This window comes from Neomonachus schauinslandi, chromosome 10, assembly GCF_002201575.2.
Source record: "Neomonachus schauinslandi chromosome 10, ASM220157v2, whole genome shotgun sequence".
Lineage (NCBI taxonomy): Eukaryota > Metazoa > Chordata > Mammalia > Carnivora > Phocidae > Neomonachus > Neomonachus schauinslandi.
In genome coordinates, this window is record NC_058412.1 from 94,802,030 (window position 1) to 94,819,638 (window position 17,609).

The window sequence follows — 17,609 nt, forward strand, 5'->3', positions numbered from 1 at the left end:
GAAGAAACACTAGAAAGATAGAAAAAATTAAAAGTGCTTGCCTACAGAGAGTAAGAGAAACAGAGTGGGTGACACATGAGTGAGAGCATGGCTTCCCAAGGCAGACCTTTTCATATCATTTTGATGTATGAACTATCTGATCATATTACCTATTCAAAAATCAATTACAACAAAATTGGAAGACTTACAATTTTCAATTTCAAAACCTACTACACAAAGCTATAGTAATCAAAACAGTGTAAGTACTGGCATAAGAACAGGCATACATAACGATGAAACAGAACTGAAGGCTCATAAATAAACCCATACATATATAGTCAACAAGAGTACAGAGACCATTCAATGGGGAAGAATAGTCTTTTCAACAAATGATGATGGAAAGGCTGGATATTCACATGCAAAAGAATGAAGTTAGATCCTTACCTCACACCATACACAAAAATTAACTCAAAATGGATCAAAGACCTACCCGTATGGATTAAAACTATAAAACTCTTGAGAAGAAACTATAAGGTTAACCTTCACGACAATGGACTTTGGTAATGGTTTCTTAGATATAAAACCAAAAAAACACAAAAGAAAAAAAAATAAAACTGGACTTCATCAAAATTAAAAACTGTTAGGGGTGGGGGATGGGTGAGATAGGTGAAGGGGATTAAGAGGTACAAACTGTCAGTTATAAAATGAATAAGTCACAGGGATATAAAGTAAAGCACAGGGACTACAGTGTATAATATTGTTATTACTTGTACGCTGACAGATGGTAACAACACTTACCAAGGTGAGCATTTGTAATGTATATAAATGTCAAATCACTATGTTGCACACCTGAAACTAATATAATATTGTATGTCAACTACACTTCAATAAAAAAAAAATATGTTAGGGGTGCCTGGCGGCTCAGTTAGTGGAGATGAGACTCTTGATCTCCAGGTCATGATTTCAAGCCCCACACTGAGCCAAAAAAAAAAAAGAAAGAAAGAAAGAAAGAAAAGAGAAAGAATTTTTAAACTTTTGTGCATCAAAGGACACCATCAAGAAAGTGAAAGGCCAACCCACAGAATGGGAGAAAATATTTGCAAATCATATTACTAATAAGGGTCTGGTATCTGGAATTTATAAATTACTTACAATTCAGTAAAAAAAAAAAAAAAAAAGACAAACAATTCAATTTTCATTGTGAGCCCCAATTCGAGGCTTGAACTCACAACCCTGAGATCAAGACCTGAGCTGAGATCAACAGCTGGGTGCTTAACCGACTGAGCCACCCAGGCGTACCTCAAACAATTCAATTTTAAAATGAGTGATGATGGGACGCTTTGGTGGCTCAGTCGGTTAAGTGTCTGCCTTTGGCTCAGGTCATGACCCCAGGGTCCTGGGATCTGAGTCCCGCATTGGGCTCTTTGCTCAGCGGGGAGCCTGCTTCTCCTTCTGCCTGCAGCTCCCCCTGCTTGTGCACTCTCTCTCTGTCTCTTTGACAAATAAATAAAATCTTTTTTAAAAAATTAAAAATAAAAATAAAATAAAATAATATGAATGAAGAATTTGAATAGCTAGTTCTCCAAAGAAGATATACAAATGGCCAACAAGCACATGAAAAGATGCTCAATATCATTAGCCATTAGAAAAATGCAAATCAAAACCATCATACTGTACCACTTCACACCCACCAGGATGGCTATAATCAAAAAATAAATAAAAATAAAAAAGGAAATAACAAGTATTGGCAAGGATGCAGATAAATCAGAACCCTCACTGGTGGGAATGTAAAAAGTCACTGTGGAAAAGAATTTGGCGGTGCCTCAATAAGTTAAACAGAATTATCATATGATCCAGCAATTCCACTCCTGAGTATATAACCAAAAGAACTGAAAACAGGTGCTCAAACAAAAACTTGTCCACACATGTGTATAGCAGCCCTATTCACAATAGCTAAAAGGCTGGGAACAAGCCAAGTGTCCATCAGTGAATGTATGGATAAACAAAATGTGATATATTCATGCAGTGGAATATTCTTCATATAATGGAATGAAGTACTGATAATATACTACAATGTATGTATGTATGCACAATGCATGTTCAAAAGATGAACCTTGAATACATTATGCTAAGTCAAAGAAGCCAGACACAAAAGGCTGCATAATGATTGTATGGTTCCATTTATATGAAATATCCAGATGAGGCAAATCCATAGAGACCAAAAGCAGATTCCTGGTTGCCAGGGCTAGGGGTGGGGGAGAATGGGAAGTGGCTGCTTAATGCGCATAGGGTTTCTTTTTGGGATAATGAAAATGTTTTTAAACTAGACAGTGGTGATGGTTACACAACTTGATCACTAAACTCTACACTTTAAAGTGGTTTATTTTATGTTACATGTATTTTACCACAATAAAAAAGAAGTTAATTTTAGAAAGAATAAATACTGAGAATAAAAAATAAGTGACTGACTTAAAACTCAAATGACAGGCTAAACTCCAGACTAGGGCGCCTGGGTGGCTCAGTCGTTAAGCATCTGCCTTCGGCTCAGGTCATGATCCCAGAGTCCTGGGATCGAGTCCCACATCGGACTCCCTCCTCGGCGGGAAGCCTGCTCTCCCTCTGCCACTCCCGCTGCTTGTGTTCCTGCTCTCGCTATCTCTGTCTCTGTCAAATAAATAAATAAAATCTTTAAAAAGAGAGAGAGAACTTTCCTTATAAAAAAATAAATAAATAATAAATAAATAAATAAATAAATAAACTCCAGACTGGACATGGTCAAAGAAAAAATTAGTAAACTGGAGGATCCCCTCAGGGCACAGCAAAGAAAGAAAAAGCAATTGAGACACGATACCATGTATGCTATCATTTAATACACCCTTTGTTTGAAGAAAATATAGAGAGCCAACTAATTTATCAACATTTCTGAATTTGTGGACCCCAAAACAATATGGTTTTAAATTTGTCCTACTTCTGCTGAGAGATTCAGACTCTTCCTTTCATCCTGGGTTACTTCATGTCCTCAGATTACGACGATAGTGAGTTTCTTTACACCTATGCCTACATCTTCTTTTTTAAAAATGGCCTTTAAGTCTTCAAACTGAGCTGCAATAACAGACTCTACTGGGCAAGAAAAAGAGGCTGACCCCACAATTCATGACCGGAAGTATGGAGGGACTCAGGAAATGAGATAAAAGGGGTGAAGGAGAATAAAGACGGGGGGAGGGGGGGGGAGGAAGAAGGAGCCCAAGGAGGAAGCAAACGGATGGAACAGTAGAGCCACCAAAATAAGCCTGTCCTCATCTCCCTGGGCCCAGGGGCACTCATCACACAAAATAACTGAGCACCTGCAGTGTGATGCATAAGGTAAGTGCTCTGCCATTACCGCAGGATACTGAACCACCACCACATCTATGACACTGTTTATAATGTGGCTCCAGACAGGTGGGGAAAGGAGAACTGGTAAAAAGTAGGCTGTTGTTCACCTTGGAAAATCAACTAAGCAAATCAAGGAATCATGAAAAGCTAGGATCTAAAAACAAAAATGGATTGGGGAGGCTGGCTGGCTCAGCCGGTGGGGCATGCGACTCTTGATTTTGGAGATGTAGGTTCGAGCCCCACGTTAGGTGCAGAGATTACTTAAAAATAAAATCTTTTGGGCGCCTGGGTGGCTCAGTTGGTTAAGCGACTGCCTTCGGCTCAGGTCATGATCCTGGAGTCCCGGGATCGAGTCCCGCATCAGGCTCCCTGCTTGGCAGGGGGTCTGCTTCTCCCTCTGCCCTCTTCCCTCTTGTGCTCTCTGTCTCTCATTCTCTCTCTCTCAAATAAATAAATAAATAAATAAATCTTTAAAAATAAAATCTTTTAAAAGAAACAAAAACAAAAACAAAAATAGATATAGATATAGTTTGCCATTGGGGCAAAGGGGAGTTAGTAAACTAGTCACAGAGATGACATAGTGTACGTCTAAGACCTAAAAGAGGCAGAAATAAATAAAGGAAGCTGGTAAGCAAATCACTGAAGAGAATGAATGAAAAGGAAGGAGTGACAGAAAATTTGGTGCGCCTGGGTGGCTCAGTCGTTAATTGTCTGCCTTTAGCTCAGATCATGATCCCAGCGTTCTAGGATCGACTGAGCCCCACCCCCACCCCCGCATCGGGCTCCAGCTCAGCTGGGAGCCTGCTTCTTCTCCCTCTCCAGCTCCTCCGTGCTTCCGTTCCCTCTCTCACTCTCTCTCTCTGTCAAATAAATAAATAAAATTTAAAAGAAAACTAATTTGGCCAACATCAGTCACACATCTGCATGAGACTTCACGAGAGCGATCGGCCTGTACCACAGTCCACCAGCCTTGCCATTTATTAACAGTGAAGATGAGGGGCGCCCGGATGGCTCAGTCATTAAGCGTCTGCCTTCGGCTCAGGTCATGATCCCAGGGTCCTGGGATCGAGCCCTGCATCGGGCTCCCTGCTCTGCGGGAAGCCTGCTTCTCTCTCTCCCACTCCCCCTGCTTGTGTTCCCTCTCTCGCTGTGTCTCTGTCAAATAAATAAATAAAATCTTTAAAAAAAAAAATGAAGATGTGATCTCACATTGTGATTTCCTAAATTTACATTAACAATAATGCCTCTGGCATCCGAGTCCTTGCCGAAGCATATAAAAGGCTTCCACTGAAAGCTCACTCAGATTGCTAACATGCTTTATTGTAGTAAAAAGAGTAGGAAATTAAACAAATCCATAAAAATTACACACTAACCACAAAGCAAACACTAGATGTGGGCTTCCTCCTCCTGGTGCCTTCTCTTTGTGAACGAACCTGAAGGAGCCACTGACCTAATGGCCGTATCACGGAGTGAACAGAGCTGAGGCACTCAGAAAGCTGCTACTCTCCTGAGATGTCTTTCCACGCTGGTCTAGCTCTTTGCCGCCCACAAGAGATCAGACCCCACAGAGAATACACAGGTAGCTCTTTCTAATACCATGGCAGCTTCTGATTTGCTCAACAAAGCCAACAGGTGATTGCTTCCCTGGGCCCATTACAAATGGCTCAGTGTTGGAACAAGAAGCTTGAGAGCAGAGAGCTCTCTTTCAACTATTCCGTTTTGGTATAACATTTATTTTTTTTCCTAACTATAGAAGCAATGCATGTTTAATACTCAACTTTGAGAGCATGTAATGCCTCCCACTGAACACTACTTTCAGTGCTCTTTCTGAAGGATGGAGATTCCCAATGGGCTGCCGAGGGCCACATCTGGACCCAGTTTCCTGGGCCCACTCAGTCACTCTGGGTGTCCAATAAAGCACCCTTAACCTCTGGCTCATTCTGCAGCAGAGGGCAAAAGCTGATGAATGTATGCACTGGGTTTTTCCCCCCTAAATCAATTATCAGAGGAAGAGCCAGAGAACAGGAAAAACCCTTTGAAATCACCAGAGTTATAAGCCATGCAGTATTAAAGATGGCCACAAATTCTGACATCCCTTCCATTGCAAGGTGGGTCTCCATCCCTCCCCTGGAAGCTGGGTGGGCTGTGAGACTGCTTTGTCCAATAGCATATGGCAGAAGTGATGCTGTACCCCTTTCCAGGCCTGGCCTCAGGGGCTGGCACTCTCATTTCCTGTCTCTTGAAACACCTGGTCTTGGAGTGCTCACTGTGGGAGAAGCCAGCCACAATGTTAGAAATCAAGCTACCCAACAGTCCACCAGGCTGCGAGAAGCCCAAATGATGGGGAGAGACCCTGGAGAATAAGATGAGGTGGGAAAGAGGGGGGAAGCAAGATGCACACGGGCCATCTTAGAAGTAGATCCTCCAGCCCCAGCCAACACCATATGGATCAGAGACAAGCACCCAGCTAAGCCCCTCTTAGATTCCTGACCCACAAAACTGTGAGGAAGACAGAAGGGTTATTTTTAAGCCACTGCATTTTGGGGTAGTATGCTATGCAGCAATAGTGAATAGGAGCATAAGGCAAGGTAGGCAAGTTCTTGAGGAGAGGAGATGCTCCCACAAAGCCAAAGGGTCAGGGGGCCAGCTGAACTGGACCAGAGTGGGGAGGGGTGCCATGGCAGAAGCAAAGCCTGAGAGTTCCAAACAAACTACACCCAAACAGGTCAAGGGTGCTGAGAATTCTGGTCCTGTGGGTGTGGTGGGTCAGCTTGGTTTCAAGTACCAACTCAAGACCAACTGGGGCAGAACAGGCCTCAAAGAGCCATTTGGGGGAATTACGCTACTTGCTCCTCCCTCCCAGGTACCCAGAAAAGGGGGTACCCTCATTAACTGCATACACATCTATGACAGACCCCTCTCCATCCCCACTGCCAGAAAGGCAGTTCTGCTAGGACCGCCTACTCCCCTTGACCACACCCCTTCTATTAATCCTACCTCCCAGGAGCCACCAACAAAACAAGTCAAGGACACACAAGTGGCACTTTCAGGTAGCCCTTCCAGAAGGCATTTCTCCTATCCTGCTTTCCAACAGCCCCAGACTTCCACTGTGGCTCCAGGTGGCCCCCAGGAGGTCAACTCCGTATTCTACGAAACACATGACCTAAACTGAGTCACGCAGTCCATCCCATATTGGTTCAAGGGTGGCCATGTGACCTAAGCTGGCCCAATCAACGTGACCTTCAGGACTTCCCCTCGAAATGCAGAAACAAAGACTTGCTCTCCTTCTTGGGATGGTGAACTGTGAAGACTGCAACCATCATGACCATCCTGCAGAAGGCATGCCTGAGGACAAGGCTGACATGCACGGGGGGGGGGGGGGGAAGCAGGGCTCAGAGAATCCCAGAGAACAGTCACAGCGGTGATGACAGAGGGCACCTAGCCCAAGCTGAACCTGAACTCATCATACCTCCACATGCTTCAGTCATAAAGCAATAAGCTCTATTTCAATGAAGACAGTTGAGGTGGGCGGGGCCTAAGGGGAAGAGCTGCAGCTAGTGAGGAAAAGCCTGAAAGGTGGGGCGGGTAGGGAACAGAACAGGAAATAAAGGGGACAACCTTCCTGCTATTCAATCCTTAACAACAAGTTAAGAGAAATAAACTAAATGTAAATTTAAAATAAAGTTCTAGTCATTAAAGAGCAAAGGAGTGAAAATAAACACTAAATCTAATTAAGTCAACAGCCAAGACATGGAAGCAACCTAAGTGTCCACTGATAGATGCATACATAAAGAAGAGATGGTATATAGACACAAGAGAATACTATTCAGGAAGAAGAAGAAGGAGAGGGAGGGAGGAGGAGGAAAGGGAGGGGAGGGGTAAGGGGGGTAAGGGGGGGAGGAGGGGGAGGAGGAGGAGGAAATCCTGCCATTTGCAAGAACGTGGATGGACCTTAAGGGCTTTCAGTCAGAGAATGACAAATACTATACAATCTCACATACATGTAGAATCTAAAAAACCCATCTCATAGATTCAGAGCACAGACTGGTGGTTGCCAGAGGCAGGAGGTGGAAGGTGGGTGAAATGGGTGAAAGTGGCCAAAAGGTTCAAACCTCCAGTTGTAAGATAAATAAACTCTGGGATATAAGGTATGCCGAAGTGAACAAAGTTAACAATATTGTATCACATATTTGAAAGTTGCTAGGAGAGTAGATCTTAAAAGTTCTCATCACAAGAAAAGTAAAACTGTAACTACATGAGGTGATGAACTAACGGAACATAACACTGGTGATCATTTCACAATATACCCAGATATCAAATCATCATGTTGTACAACTAAAGCTAATAGGGTGTTACATGTCAATTGTATTATAAAACTAGAAAAATAAATTAAATTTTTTTTCAAAAAGGAAATTAAACTACTTTATTTAAGTCTTAAAATTGTCAAAGGAGCCCCGAGAATCCTAAAATAAAGAAAATGTATTTATTAGCAGTTGGTTTGTGTTCCATCATCCTTTCAGCTCTCAGAGGGCTTTTCATACTGGAGCTGGAAACCAAAAACTCAAAATTAAGCAAAACACAGCAAGCGTGTAAAACATGCTCTCTGCATCCTGTTCTACCAAAGACCATAAAAGAGATAAAAAGCTGAAAGCAAGACAGGCACTGTTGTTTCACTGAAGTGTTTCTGAAAGTCCGAAGGAATTGGAAATAAATTTTGATTAAAACTCTCTGCATAAATCACGTCAATTTTTATCAAAACGATCAGATGTATCATATCCCCACATACTTAAATTGTGGCCCCTTATAAAATTATAGTGTTTATAGTACATTGCTTCAGGCACTTCAGAGAATTATCTGGATAAAATACATATCATTTCAAAAAGTAAAAGGAACACAAAACACCTAATAATACACAAAACACTCCTCTTCAAGGACTCAGATGAAAGCTGTTTTGTTTTCATTTGAGCATTCCTTAACAACCACTAGTGTTCTCCTATTTAAAGTGCCTTCATTTACGCTTTTATACAAGGCTTCAGTACATTCTAAAATACGTCTGAGATTACTCAGAAATGGGATGATTCTACAAATATCAAGCACAGAAGACAATGATGACAGCATTTAATCCTCAGCTCAGCAAACAGAAATTATTATTCAGATGACCTGACTTAATTACTAATTTTGGGAAGAAACACGTTTGCAGCAAAGCCATGCTGAAGGATCCCAGTGGACACAGGGTGGGAAAAAATACCGGAGACGTCTATGACCAGAATTATGAATGGAGCTCTAAACTTGGATTATTTCCAGAAGAGGCAAATACATTCTACTCTATCAGGACCCAAGTAGAGAGTGGGATTCGATTTAAGGCAGGGGTATCCTAATCATGGCAAACGGACACTTCACACGGGTAAGAGGAAAGAAATGCTGAAGAGGGATAAGAATATCACTCTTCTAAACATAAGTGAATCTGATGAGCTGACAATCCTCAATGTGGGGCTTTGCTACAGAGCTTCAAAATCAGGCAGTAATTTCTAACCCTTCAGGTTGAAAATAGGTCCAATAAATAAGGGATCAAGCATTGTTTCTTCCAGAGAAAGTCAAAGTATAGGAGATACTACAGAGTTAACTATTAACAAGTCTTAGAGGTCTACAAAAGAGTATGATGGCAGCAAAAGAAATTGCAGCCAGATACTGAGACATTCTACTAAGAACAGCCTCACAGTGAGATGTATTACCAAAGGAGGCTAAACATTCTAATAGCTTTAAAGAAAAAGGCAAAACATGATGGTTTTAAATGCAATCTGCCCCCCCCAGAAACATGAAAACAATATAAATGAATGTCCCCTTAAACAGACTCATAATTTCAGATTCATTAATCTCCCATAAACCAGGACCACTATTCCAAGGCATTTTCTAGACTAAACCTCAGTCAAACTAGGTTGGCATTCCCGCCAATAAGCAGTTAGGCAAAGACCTATGCCTTCACTGTCCAATATGACAACCATTAAGCACACAGGGTATTGGGTATTTGAAGTGTGCCTGGTCCAAATTGAGATGGGCTATATGTATGAACTACACACCAAAATTTAGAAGACTTTAGCACCAAAAAAGAATGAAAATTATCTCAATCAACTTTTTATACTGATGGTGAGGTGAAATCATACTATTTTGGATATATTTGGGTTAAATAAAATATACTTTTAAAATTAATTTCACTTGTTTCTTTTTACTTTTTTTTAATATGGCTACTAGAAATTGAAAAGGACATGTGGCTCACATTTGTGGCTTGCATTGTTTTCTCTGTCGGACATGATAAGCAAGCAAAATGAAACACCACTGTATCAAACACACGTCTGGGTTGCTAAACATTTCACAGGTGAACAGAAGAATGAAGAAGGGTAAACAGTATCAGGGGCCTTCAGAGGAATCTTACCACGGCAGAGAAGCAGCCACTACGTTGTTTTAAAGAAGTGATAAGCACAAACAACAAACTTCCTGGAAAAGGAGATGCTGTAATTGCAGATTCTCTTTTCCGCCTTCTGGAAGTGTCCCAAAGACTCTCCTCTTGGGCGGGCTCACCCTCCTGCCTACCTTTGATGAGCTCCGGCCTGTATGTCTTCCGCAGCTGCTCCAGGAAGCTGTTGTAGAAGCTCTCTGCCTGCTCCGTGGGCATTGCCAGGTGGAAGTCAGGCTTGTTGCCCTTGAGGACGCACTGGAGGGTGAACTGGCTGATGCACAGCACCTCGTACTGTTTGTCCATCACACTCTTCGACCAGTGTTTCCCGCTCTCATCCTCAAACACGCGCAGGTTTAAAATCTTTCTGACCCTAAGAGGAAAACAGTGGTGAGAGCTACCTAAAGAATCATAAGCCCCCCAACACACTCCATACCTCCAAAATGTCACCAACATCCTGTCAAATAAGGACATAATATTGACATAATATTATATATATTACATATATATAAGGACAAAAGGAGCAAGTTATTTGGGCCCTGGGCAAGTTATGTGAGATAGTCACAGGGCTGTTTTGGGATTCCTTTTTTTTTTTTGGTCAGTCCCTCCAGCAGCTACCCACGGGAACCGGAGCTAAGAACAACCACTCACTACCTGCTCTTTCAAGTTAGTGGATATGTCAAGACATGGGTCCAATTCTAATTTTTTTATAGAAGAATTCAATCTTTACACTGGAATAAACGATACCCCCTTTTTACATCCTTTCTTGGAGCTACTCAAAATGAACCACTGGGCAAACACCATGAAGAAAACTCAAGGTTACTGCAAATATACAAAAAGGCTGGCGAAAGCCTCCCTGACAACTGTGTCACATGCCTCTTGAGCCCCAGGAGGCCCTTTCTGATAAATGTGGATGACAAAGAGCGGCCACTTTGGGGCACCTGGGTGGTTCAGTCATTAAGCATCTGCCTTCAGCTCAGGTCATGATCCCAGGGTCCTGGGATCGAGCCCCACATCGAGCCCCGCATCGGGCTCCCTGCTTGGCAGGAAGCCTGCTTCTCCCTCTCCCACTCCCCCTGCTTGTGGTTCCCTCTCTCACTGCATCTCTCTCTGTCAAATAAATAAATAAAATCTTTAAAAAAAAAAAAAAAAGGAAAGAAAGAAAGAGCAGTCACTTTGGCAAGGAAGAGAACCAGGGAACATTTATTCCTTAGCAGGAATTAAGTTCCAAGTCTGATTTCAACCTAATACAAAGGGACATTTGGGTGGAATTACACCAGGTATGGGCACCAACAGGCAGAATAAACAGATCCACATACACCTGAAGCAAATGTGCCATGTGGTGCTGGGGGTGGGAGGAGGGCAAACATGGGGACAGGGGAGGTGGCCTGTACTTAGAGAGCCAGTCAGGGAACAGCAATGACAAACTCCCCCATCTTAGTAAAAAGAGCACCAGCTTCCAAGTCAGCAAGCCTAGATTCTAACTTGAAGTCAGGCTTTTTGCTACATACATGTTCATGATCTTAGGAAAGTAATTTAACTGTCTGAGCTCCAGATCCTATGCACACAATGAACAACTGAGCATTTTTTAAGTGCATAAATGGTGCCCAGATCATACTGCTTAAATTGGAAAGAGAAATCATTCATATGAAAAGAAGTTAAGTTTTGCAATAAGAGAATGGTTCATGGATAAAGGAGCAAATAGGGACCGAGGCCATTGGGTTCCAGCTCTGCTCCTGACTTAGTGGGTATCACCTGACAAACAAACTACTCTTCCTTGGTCTCCTCACCTGAAACATGGAGATAACCATATTACATCAATGGGACACAGATAAAAGTAACAGGGGCTCACTTCATAGGAACAAAATACTATCAAAGTTCCCAGTGTATGTATATATATAACTTAGGTAGGTAGGTAGGTAGGTAGGTAGAGATAGATAGAGATATAACCACTACATAGCCCATTCAAACAGCAATGACTCAGAAATCTGCCTCTTACATGTGCTCCAGGTCCTTCTGTGTATCTTCCAGAGAAATACCCAGCAACACACAGATGCCCCGTCCAATAGCACTTATTTGCTCTCCTCCAACTAGAAAGGAAACAAAAAGGAAAAAAGACTCAGAACCAAACAGGTGGCATGATGCACTTTCAAGTAACCAAAGTAATGTTTAAACATCACACATACTTCTTATAACTTCTTTTTTATCTAGAATGAATGAGTTCTTAAATGAATAACCATTAAGCCAAATTTTAGGGCCATATTTTCATCCGTGTTACCTTGGGTAAGACACCTCAAACTTTCCATGACAGAATTTGCCCATCTGTAAAAACAGAACAGAGTTTTCCTCTCCAGAGAATCAAGCTTAGCTGTATTAATTCTCTGAAAAGAGATACCTGCTTTTCTTGGGAATCAGCAAATATGGTAACACAATATAGAGACAGCACAAAATAATAGACATTTATGTCAGAAAAATAAAGAAATAATCTTTCTACTTACTATGAAAAGATAAATACATTATACATAAAAACCACAGTTTAAAAGGTAAGCTTCAAGGTGCCTGAGTGGTGCAGTCAGTTGACATCCAACTTTTGGTTTCGGCTCAGGTCATGTTCTCCGGGTCGTGGCATCAAACCCTGCGTCGAGCTCCAGAGCTCGAGACTCGCTCTCCCTCTTCCTCTGCTCCTCCCCCCTTCTCTAAAATGCATAAATAAATCTTTTTAAATTAAAAAAATAATAATTAAATAAATACAAGTTAAGCTTCAAGTCAGCAAACTTCTATTATTTCCCAGTTTGGTACTAAACTTTGTATTCTAAACCAATGACCTCCAAATCCCTTTCATTCATGCACCTCATCCACAAAACAACAAACCTCTTAATATATATTCCAAACATCTGTGTACGTATTTATACTCAAATGTACGCTTTACTAACAAGAGGCAGTATCTCATGCTGGCACAGTTCTTAGGCCAGGATCCATCATTATGATGGTAAACCTAAATCCATATTTCAAATGTTAAATCTTTGTATCTTTCAAAATTTTTGGCCAACTTTTTGCCAAATCTCATTAGATTACTGATGTCTTGTTATTTTACCATCTATTAACCTAATGTTCCAATCCGGAGAAGGGTAGACTCTGCCATGTTCCTGTTTGCTTCTGCTGGATCATAGTATCTGTAAATATACCTGACAAGGCATCATAGACTGGAACGTGTTGCCATATCCTGCAAGCTAAGGAAAGAATGAGAAACCCCCCTCTTCTCCACCTATCTGACAAGGGACCACCTGACATGCAGACCCCAGGGGAGTATCAGCATCAACACATTCCAACCCAAATACCAGTAAAGCTTAATTTCTCTTCTTTTTATGCTAAGAAGTATTTTCTTCTGTGTTGCTTGGCTTATAATGGACTATGAGTGATTTACTGTCCTTTGAGCCAATGACTCAGAAGCTGAAAACAGAAATAATCTATCCTGAAATAAGCAATAAACAATTGGGGTGGTTCGCTTGTTTGGGTTGCTTTAGAAAAAGCTTCCGGCTTTATTTGTTCTTTAAAGAAGTCACTATCATTTTCTTATAATATCAATGTATTTTTTAGAATTTTCCCCATAGTATGTTTTAAAAGCTTAAATATAATGGTTATTGAGTTATAGCCACCATTAAATTAATGCATAAGCATTATAGAAAATTTGGAAAATATAAGAAATAGGAAAGAAAAAAAGAACACCAAAAGATAAGCACTTTAATATTTCAATGATTTCCTTTTGATATTTTCTCTATCCATGGGTTTACTTTGTATTTGTTTTCAACTACTGTAATAATATTGTATATAAATTTTTGTGTCCCATCTTTTTCTTAACACTGCCTAAGGATTTTTTCATGTTATAAGCTTTTCCTAAACATCTTTTAATAGTTAAATCCCATAAGTGGAATAGTTGCAGTCCATCCAATGGACCGACTAACCATCCCATTGGGCTGGATATATTGTTTGTTTCAAAATTCTCACTTCAATAAATAACACTGTGGGGAAAATCTTTGTATACTAGACTTTAGACTTTACATTTTAGAGCAGTTTTAAGTTCACAGCAAAATTGAGCAAAGATACAGAGATTGAGGGTGTCTGGGTGGCTCAGTCAGTTAAGTGTCTGACTCTAGATTTGGGCTCAGGTCATGATCTCAGGGTCATGAGATCGAGCCCTACATCAGGCTCTGCGCTGGGCATGGAGCCTGCTTAAGATTCTCTCTCTCCTTCTCCCTCTGCCCCACATCCCCTCTTAAAAATAAAAGAAAAAGATACTATACTCACTGTCCCCATACATGCATAGCTTCCCCATTGTCAACATCTCCCACCAGAGGGGTACATTTGTTACAACTGATGAACCTGCACTGACACATTATTATCACTCAAAGTCCATAGTTTACATCAGGGTTCACTCTTGGTGTTGTACATTCTATAGGTTTGGACAAATATACAGTAACATGTATCCACCATTACAGTACCATACAGAGCAGTTCCACTGCTCTAAGAATCCTCCCTGCTCTGCCTATTCATCCTTCTAAATCTTTTCCTACAATTAGTATTCTCTTCTTAGAACAGATTCCGAAAAGTAGAATCACTATTCAAAGTGATTCAAATCACTACCTGAAGAGTTTCATGCTTCTCTCTCTTCCTCAGCCACTCAGTCAAGGTCCCAGAGGGGCTCCTTGCTCAGTGGGGAGCCTACTTCTCCCTCTCCGAGCTCTGCCACTATTTCATGCTCCCTCTTTCTCAAATAAATAAGTAAAATCTTTAAAAATTTTTTTGAAGAGTTTCAACATTTTTATAATGTATTACTGCCTTAATAAGAAAAAAATTATGCCCCAAAGCCTATCTATAACATAGTTTGCTCTCTTATTTTGGAGTAGTTTTGTTTCCCCCCTCCAGGGACAAGTAGAAGAACTAGGAGATCCAAAGGGTTCTTTTATTATAGACAAATGGATTTCCAAGGGAAAAAACTTGAGAGTCACTAATTTAGACAACAGATCACAGGGCTAGAAAAGACCTGAGATATTTGGTCAATTTACCATGTACACTGGCATCACCACTGACCTCTTCTTCAAGAAGAATTCACAACCTCTCAAATTAACTCACTCAAGCCCATTTTAGATCCTCTTCCCAACATTCTATGATTCTATTCAGATTTTCACTGCTGAAGCTAAGTGATGGGACATGGGAGTTACCACACTTTGCCACCTGTGTAACCAAAGGAACATGTTTGAAATGTTCCATAATAAAGCTTTTAAAATTAGATTATCACAATAACCATGCTAAGGCATCAAAATGTGCTTGACCAATCTCATTAAGTGAGTCTGCCACATAATTAGATATGACTCTTAATATTGTACTCTGTCCCAACCATAAAATCAGAAGTGACATTTTAGACCCCCATAATAAAATGCCATTTGTGTACAGCCACGTTTCAGTGAAGCCAGTCACATTCTAAAGGAATCAGAAAATCTTTCCATTACGTTCAACCAGAAGGCCTGGCTAACCTGAAGGTCCCTCCAGCACTGAGAGAGAATTCCATTTTATTTAAAACTTCCCACAATTAATACCCTTCTCTCTTTTTAAATACCCTTACCTTTTTTAATATGCAGGTCTGTTGTTTTTTAACCAAAAGCACCAATTTAAATCTTTTTATTTATTTATTTTAAAGATTTTATTTATTATCTGACAGAGAGAGACACAGCAAGAGAGGGAACACAAGCAGGAGGAGTGGGAGAGGGAAAAGCAGGCTTCCTGCAAGCAGGGAGCCCCATGCAGGGCTCAATCCCAGGACCCTGGGATCATGACCTGAGCCGAAGGCAGACGCTTAACAACTGAGCCACCCAGGCGCCCCCAAAAGCACCAATTTAAACAGTAAACTAAAATCACTCAAACTATTCAGCAAATCTCACAAAATACATGTTCTCAATATTCCAGATCAGCAGAATGAAGAGTGCAAGAGAAAATTAAAACTTAAATTCCTCAAAGTTCACTCATTGTTCATGATGACCACACAGAGCAGAATGCAAGATTTTGCTCAAAAAAGCAAAAAATCTTTTCATCTATGTATTTACCCAGTTTTAGTTCATTTAAATATTAACTGAAAGGCCAAAAAACCTTTGTTATAAAAGCTGTGTAAATCCCAAAGCTATTGTGTTCCCTATTACTCCAGGACCATATCCAAAATCAGTTAACAGAACAGCTTAGAAATCATTAGGTAGCATTCAAAAGTAGACTCTCAGATCTAAATATATGGTTTTGCTGGGTGCGTTGTTTCTTTAGGGGATTTTGTTGCTTTGTTTTTAAATTTAGATTTTTGTGGACACAAGAACACATACTTGGTGTAGACTGGTTAAAGAAAAGGATATCTGGAATTACTTGGACTGAGACAATACTGTAAGTCTGAAGAAAAAAAACCAGAAGACTTAGAAGACAATCTTAAAATTAGTCATTAAAAACATTTTTAACATCTTTTTATCTTGGTTTGACTTTCTAAAACGACTACCTTATATACATTAATCATCTGGATCTCTGATGTTTGACCTAGACTACAGTGATCCAGCAATGCCTAATGGCTGGGTGGCTTGGTCCACAAGAAACTAGTGGCAAAGAGAAATATTTCATCCAGAATTCTTTAGATTCTGACCCCATCCCTGCAGGGTTAGAGAAGTGAGAAAGAGAGGTGTCCTGGGGGCGGGGATCATTCTGTATCCAGCCTGGGTGCTGGTCACGTGGGTGTGCACAACTGTCAGAACTCATCCATATGAACAACTCTTCATATCTGTGCATTTTATTGGCAGTCAAGCTCCATAAAAATTGGGACATGTAGACAATAGGCAAGAATGGGAAATTTAAAACAGAACGTTGTAAGGGGGGAATCGGGGTCCTTGCTCCGGAAATGCTGCCTACGTGTTGTTTGTGCAACATTCCACAGAAGAACGGGCCATGGGGATGCTCGGAGGTTCTGCCACCCGATACTCGGGGCCAAAAAAAAAAAAGACGATAATAAGGCGCGTTTATCGTGAACCCAAAGCAGAACCCTGCAGCCAGGGCCGCGCGGGAGCCCGCGGGGCACGTGGACTGCTCCGCGGCCGCAGCGGCGCCCGGAGCCAACCCGGGGACCTCGGGCTGCGGGGGCCGAGCTGGCCAGGGCCCGCAGTGGCCGTAGCGGCCCTGGGGACGGCCCGGCGGAACCCTCGCGGGGGCGGCCAGTGACTGCCGGGCGCGGGGTCAGGGGTGGCTCCTCCCGGGCCCGGCCCCGGCCCCGCCCGACTGACCTGTGACGCTGGCCCGGGTGACGCGCTGCACCACGGCTTTCATGGCGGCGGCTGGGGCGAGTGGGGCGGCGCCGCGCTCCTTCCGGCCTCGCGACTCTGCGGGCGGCTCGGCGGCCGGCGCCCTCTGCGGGTGACACCAGGAAGCGCGCCGAACCGCCCGGTCGGCCCCGGTTGGCGGTGACACGCCCACGTCGGCCGTGACACGCCCACGTCGGCCACGCCCACCCAGAGGTCGGCCCCGCCCGCGTCGGTCACGCCCACCTGGTATAGGTCCCGCCCCTTCCTCGGTCTCGCCCCAGCCACAGGTGGGCCCAGCCCCCACCAGATCCAGAAACCCCTGCCCGGCCCCCGCCCCTACGCAGTTTCTCCACCCGCTGTTTCTCACATCCTCAACCTAGGAGCCAATCATCCCTAAATCCCAGCTTTGTCCTGAATCCTAATCCTGTGCTCCGCCTTTCACCCTTCCACCCCTCTGTCCTGATGCTCCCAAATTCCTTTTCCCT

The 17,609-nt window shown here is 42.3% G+C and overlaps 1 protein-coding gene across 2 annotated transcripts in view; it reads right to left on the reverse strand.

The window, feature by feature from the left end:
- Positions 1 to 17,267, reverse strand: part of DTD1 (D-aminoacyl-tRNA deacylase 1) — a 179,540-nt gene extending 162,273 nt beyond the window's left edge. For both annotated transcript variants that reach the window (XM_021700677.2, XM_021700676.1), the window contains exons 1-3: positions 17,107 to 17,267; positions 11,805 to 11,895; positions 9,943 to 10,178 (exon numbers count right to left, since the gene is read on the reverse strand). In XM_021700677.2, coding sequence (XP_021556352.1) covers positions 9,943 to 10,178; positions 11,805 to 11,895; positions 17,107 to 17,149 — 370 coding nt within the window. In that variant the 5' untranslated portion in view covers positions 17,150 to 17,267. The remainder of the gene's footprint in view (positions 1 to 9,942; positions 10,179 to 11,804; positions 11,896 to 17,106) is intronic.
- Between the last annotated feature and the right edge of the window lie 342 nt (positions 17,268 to 17,609).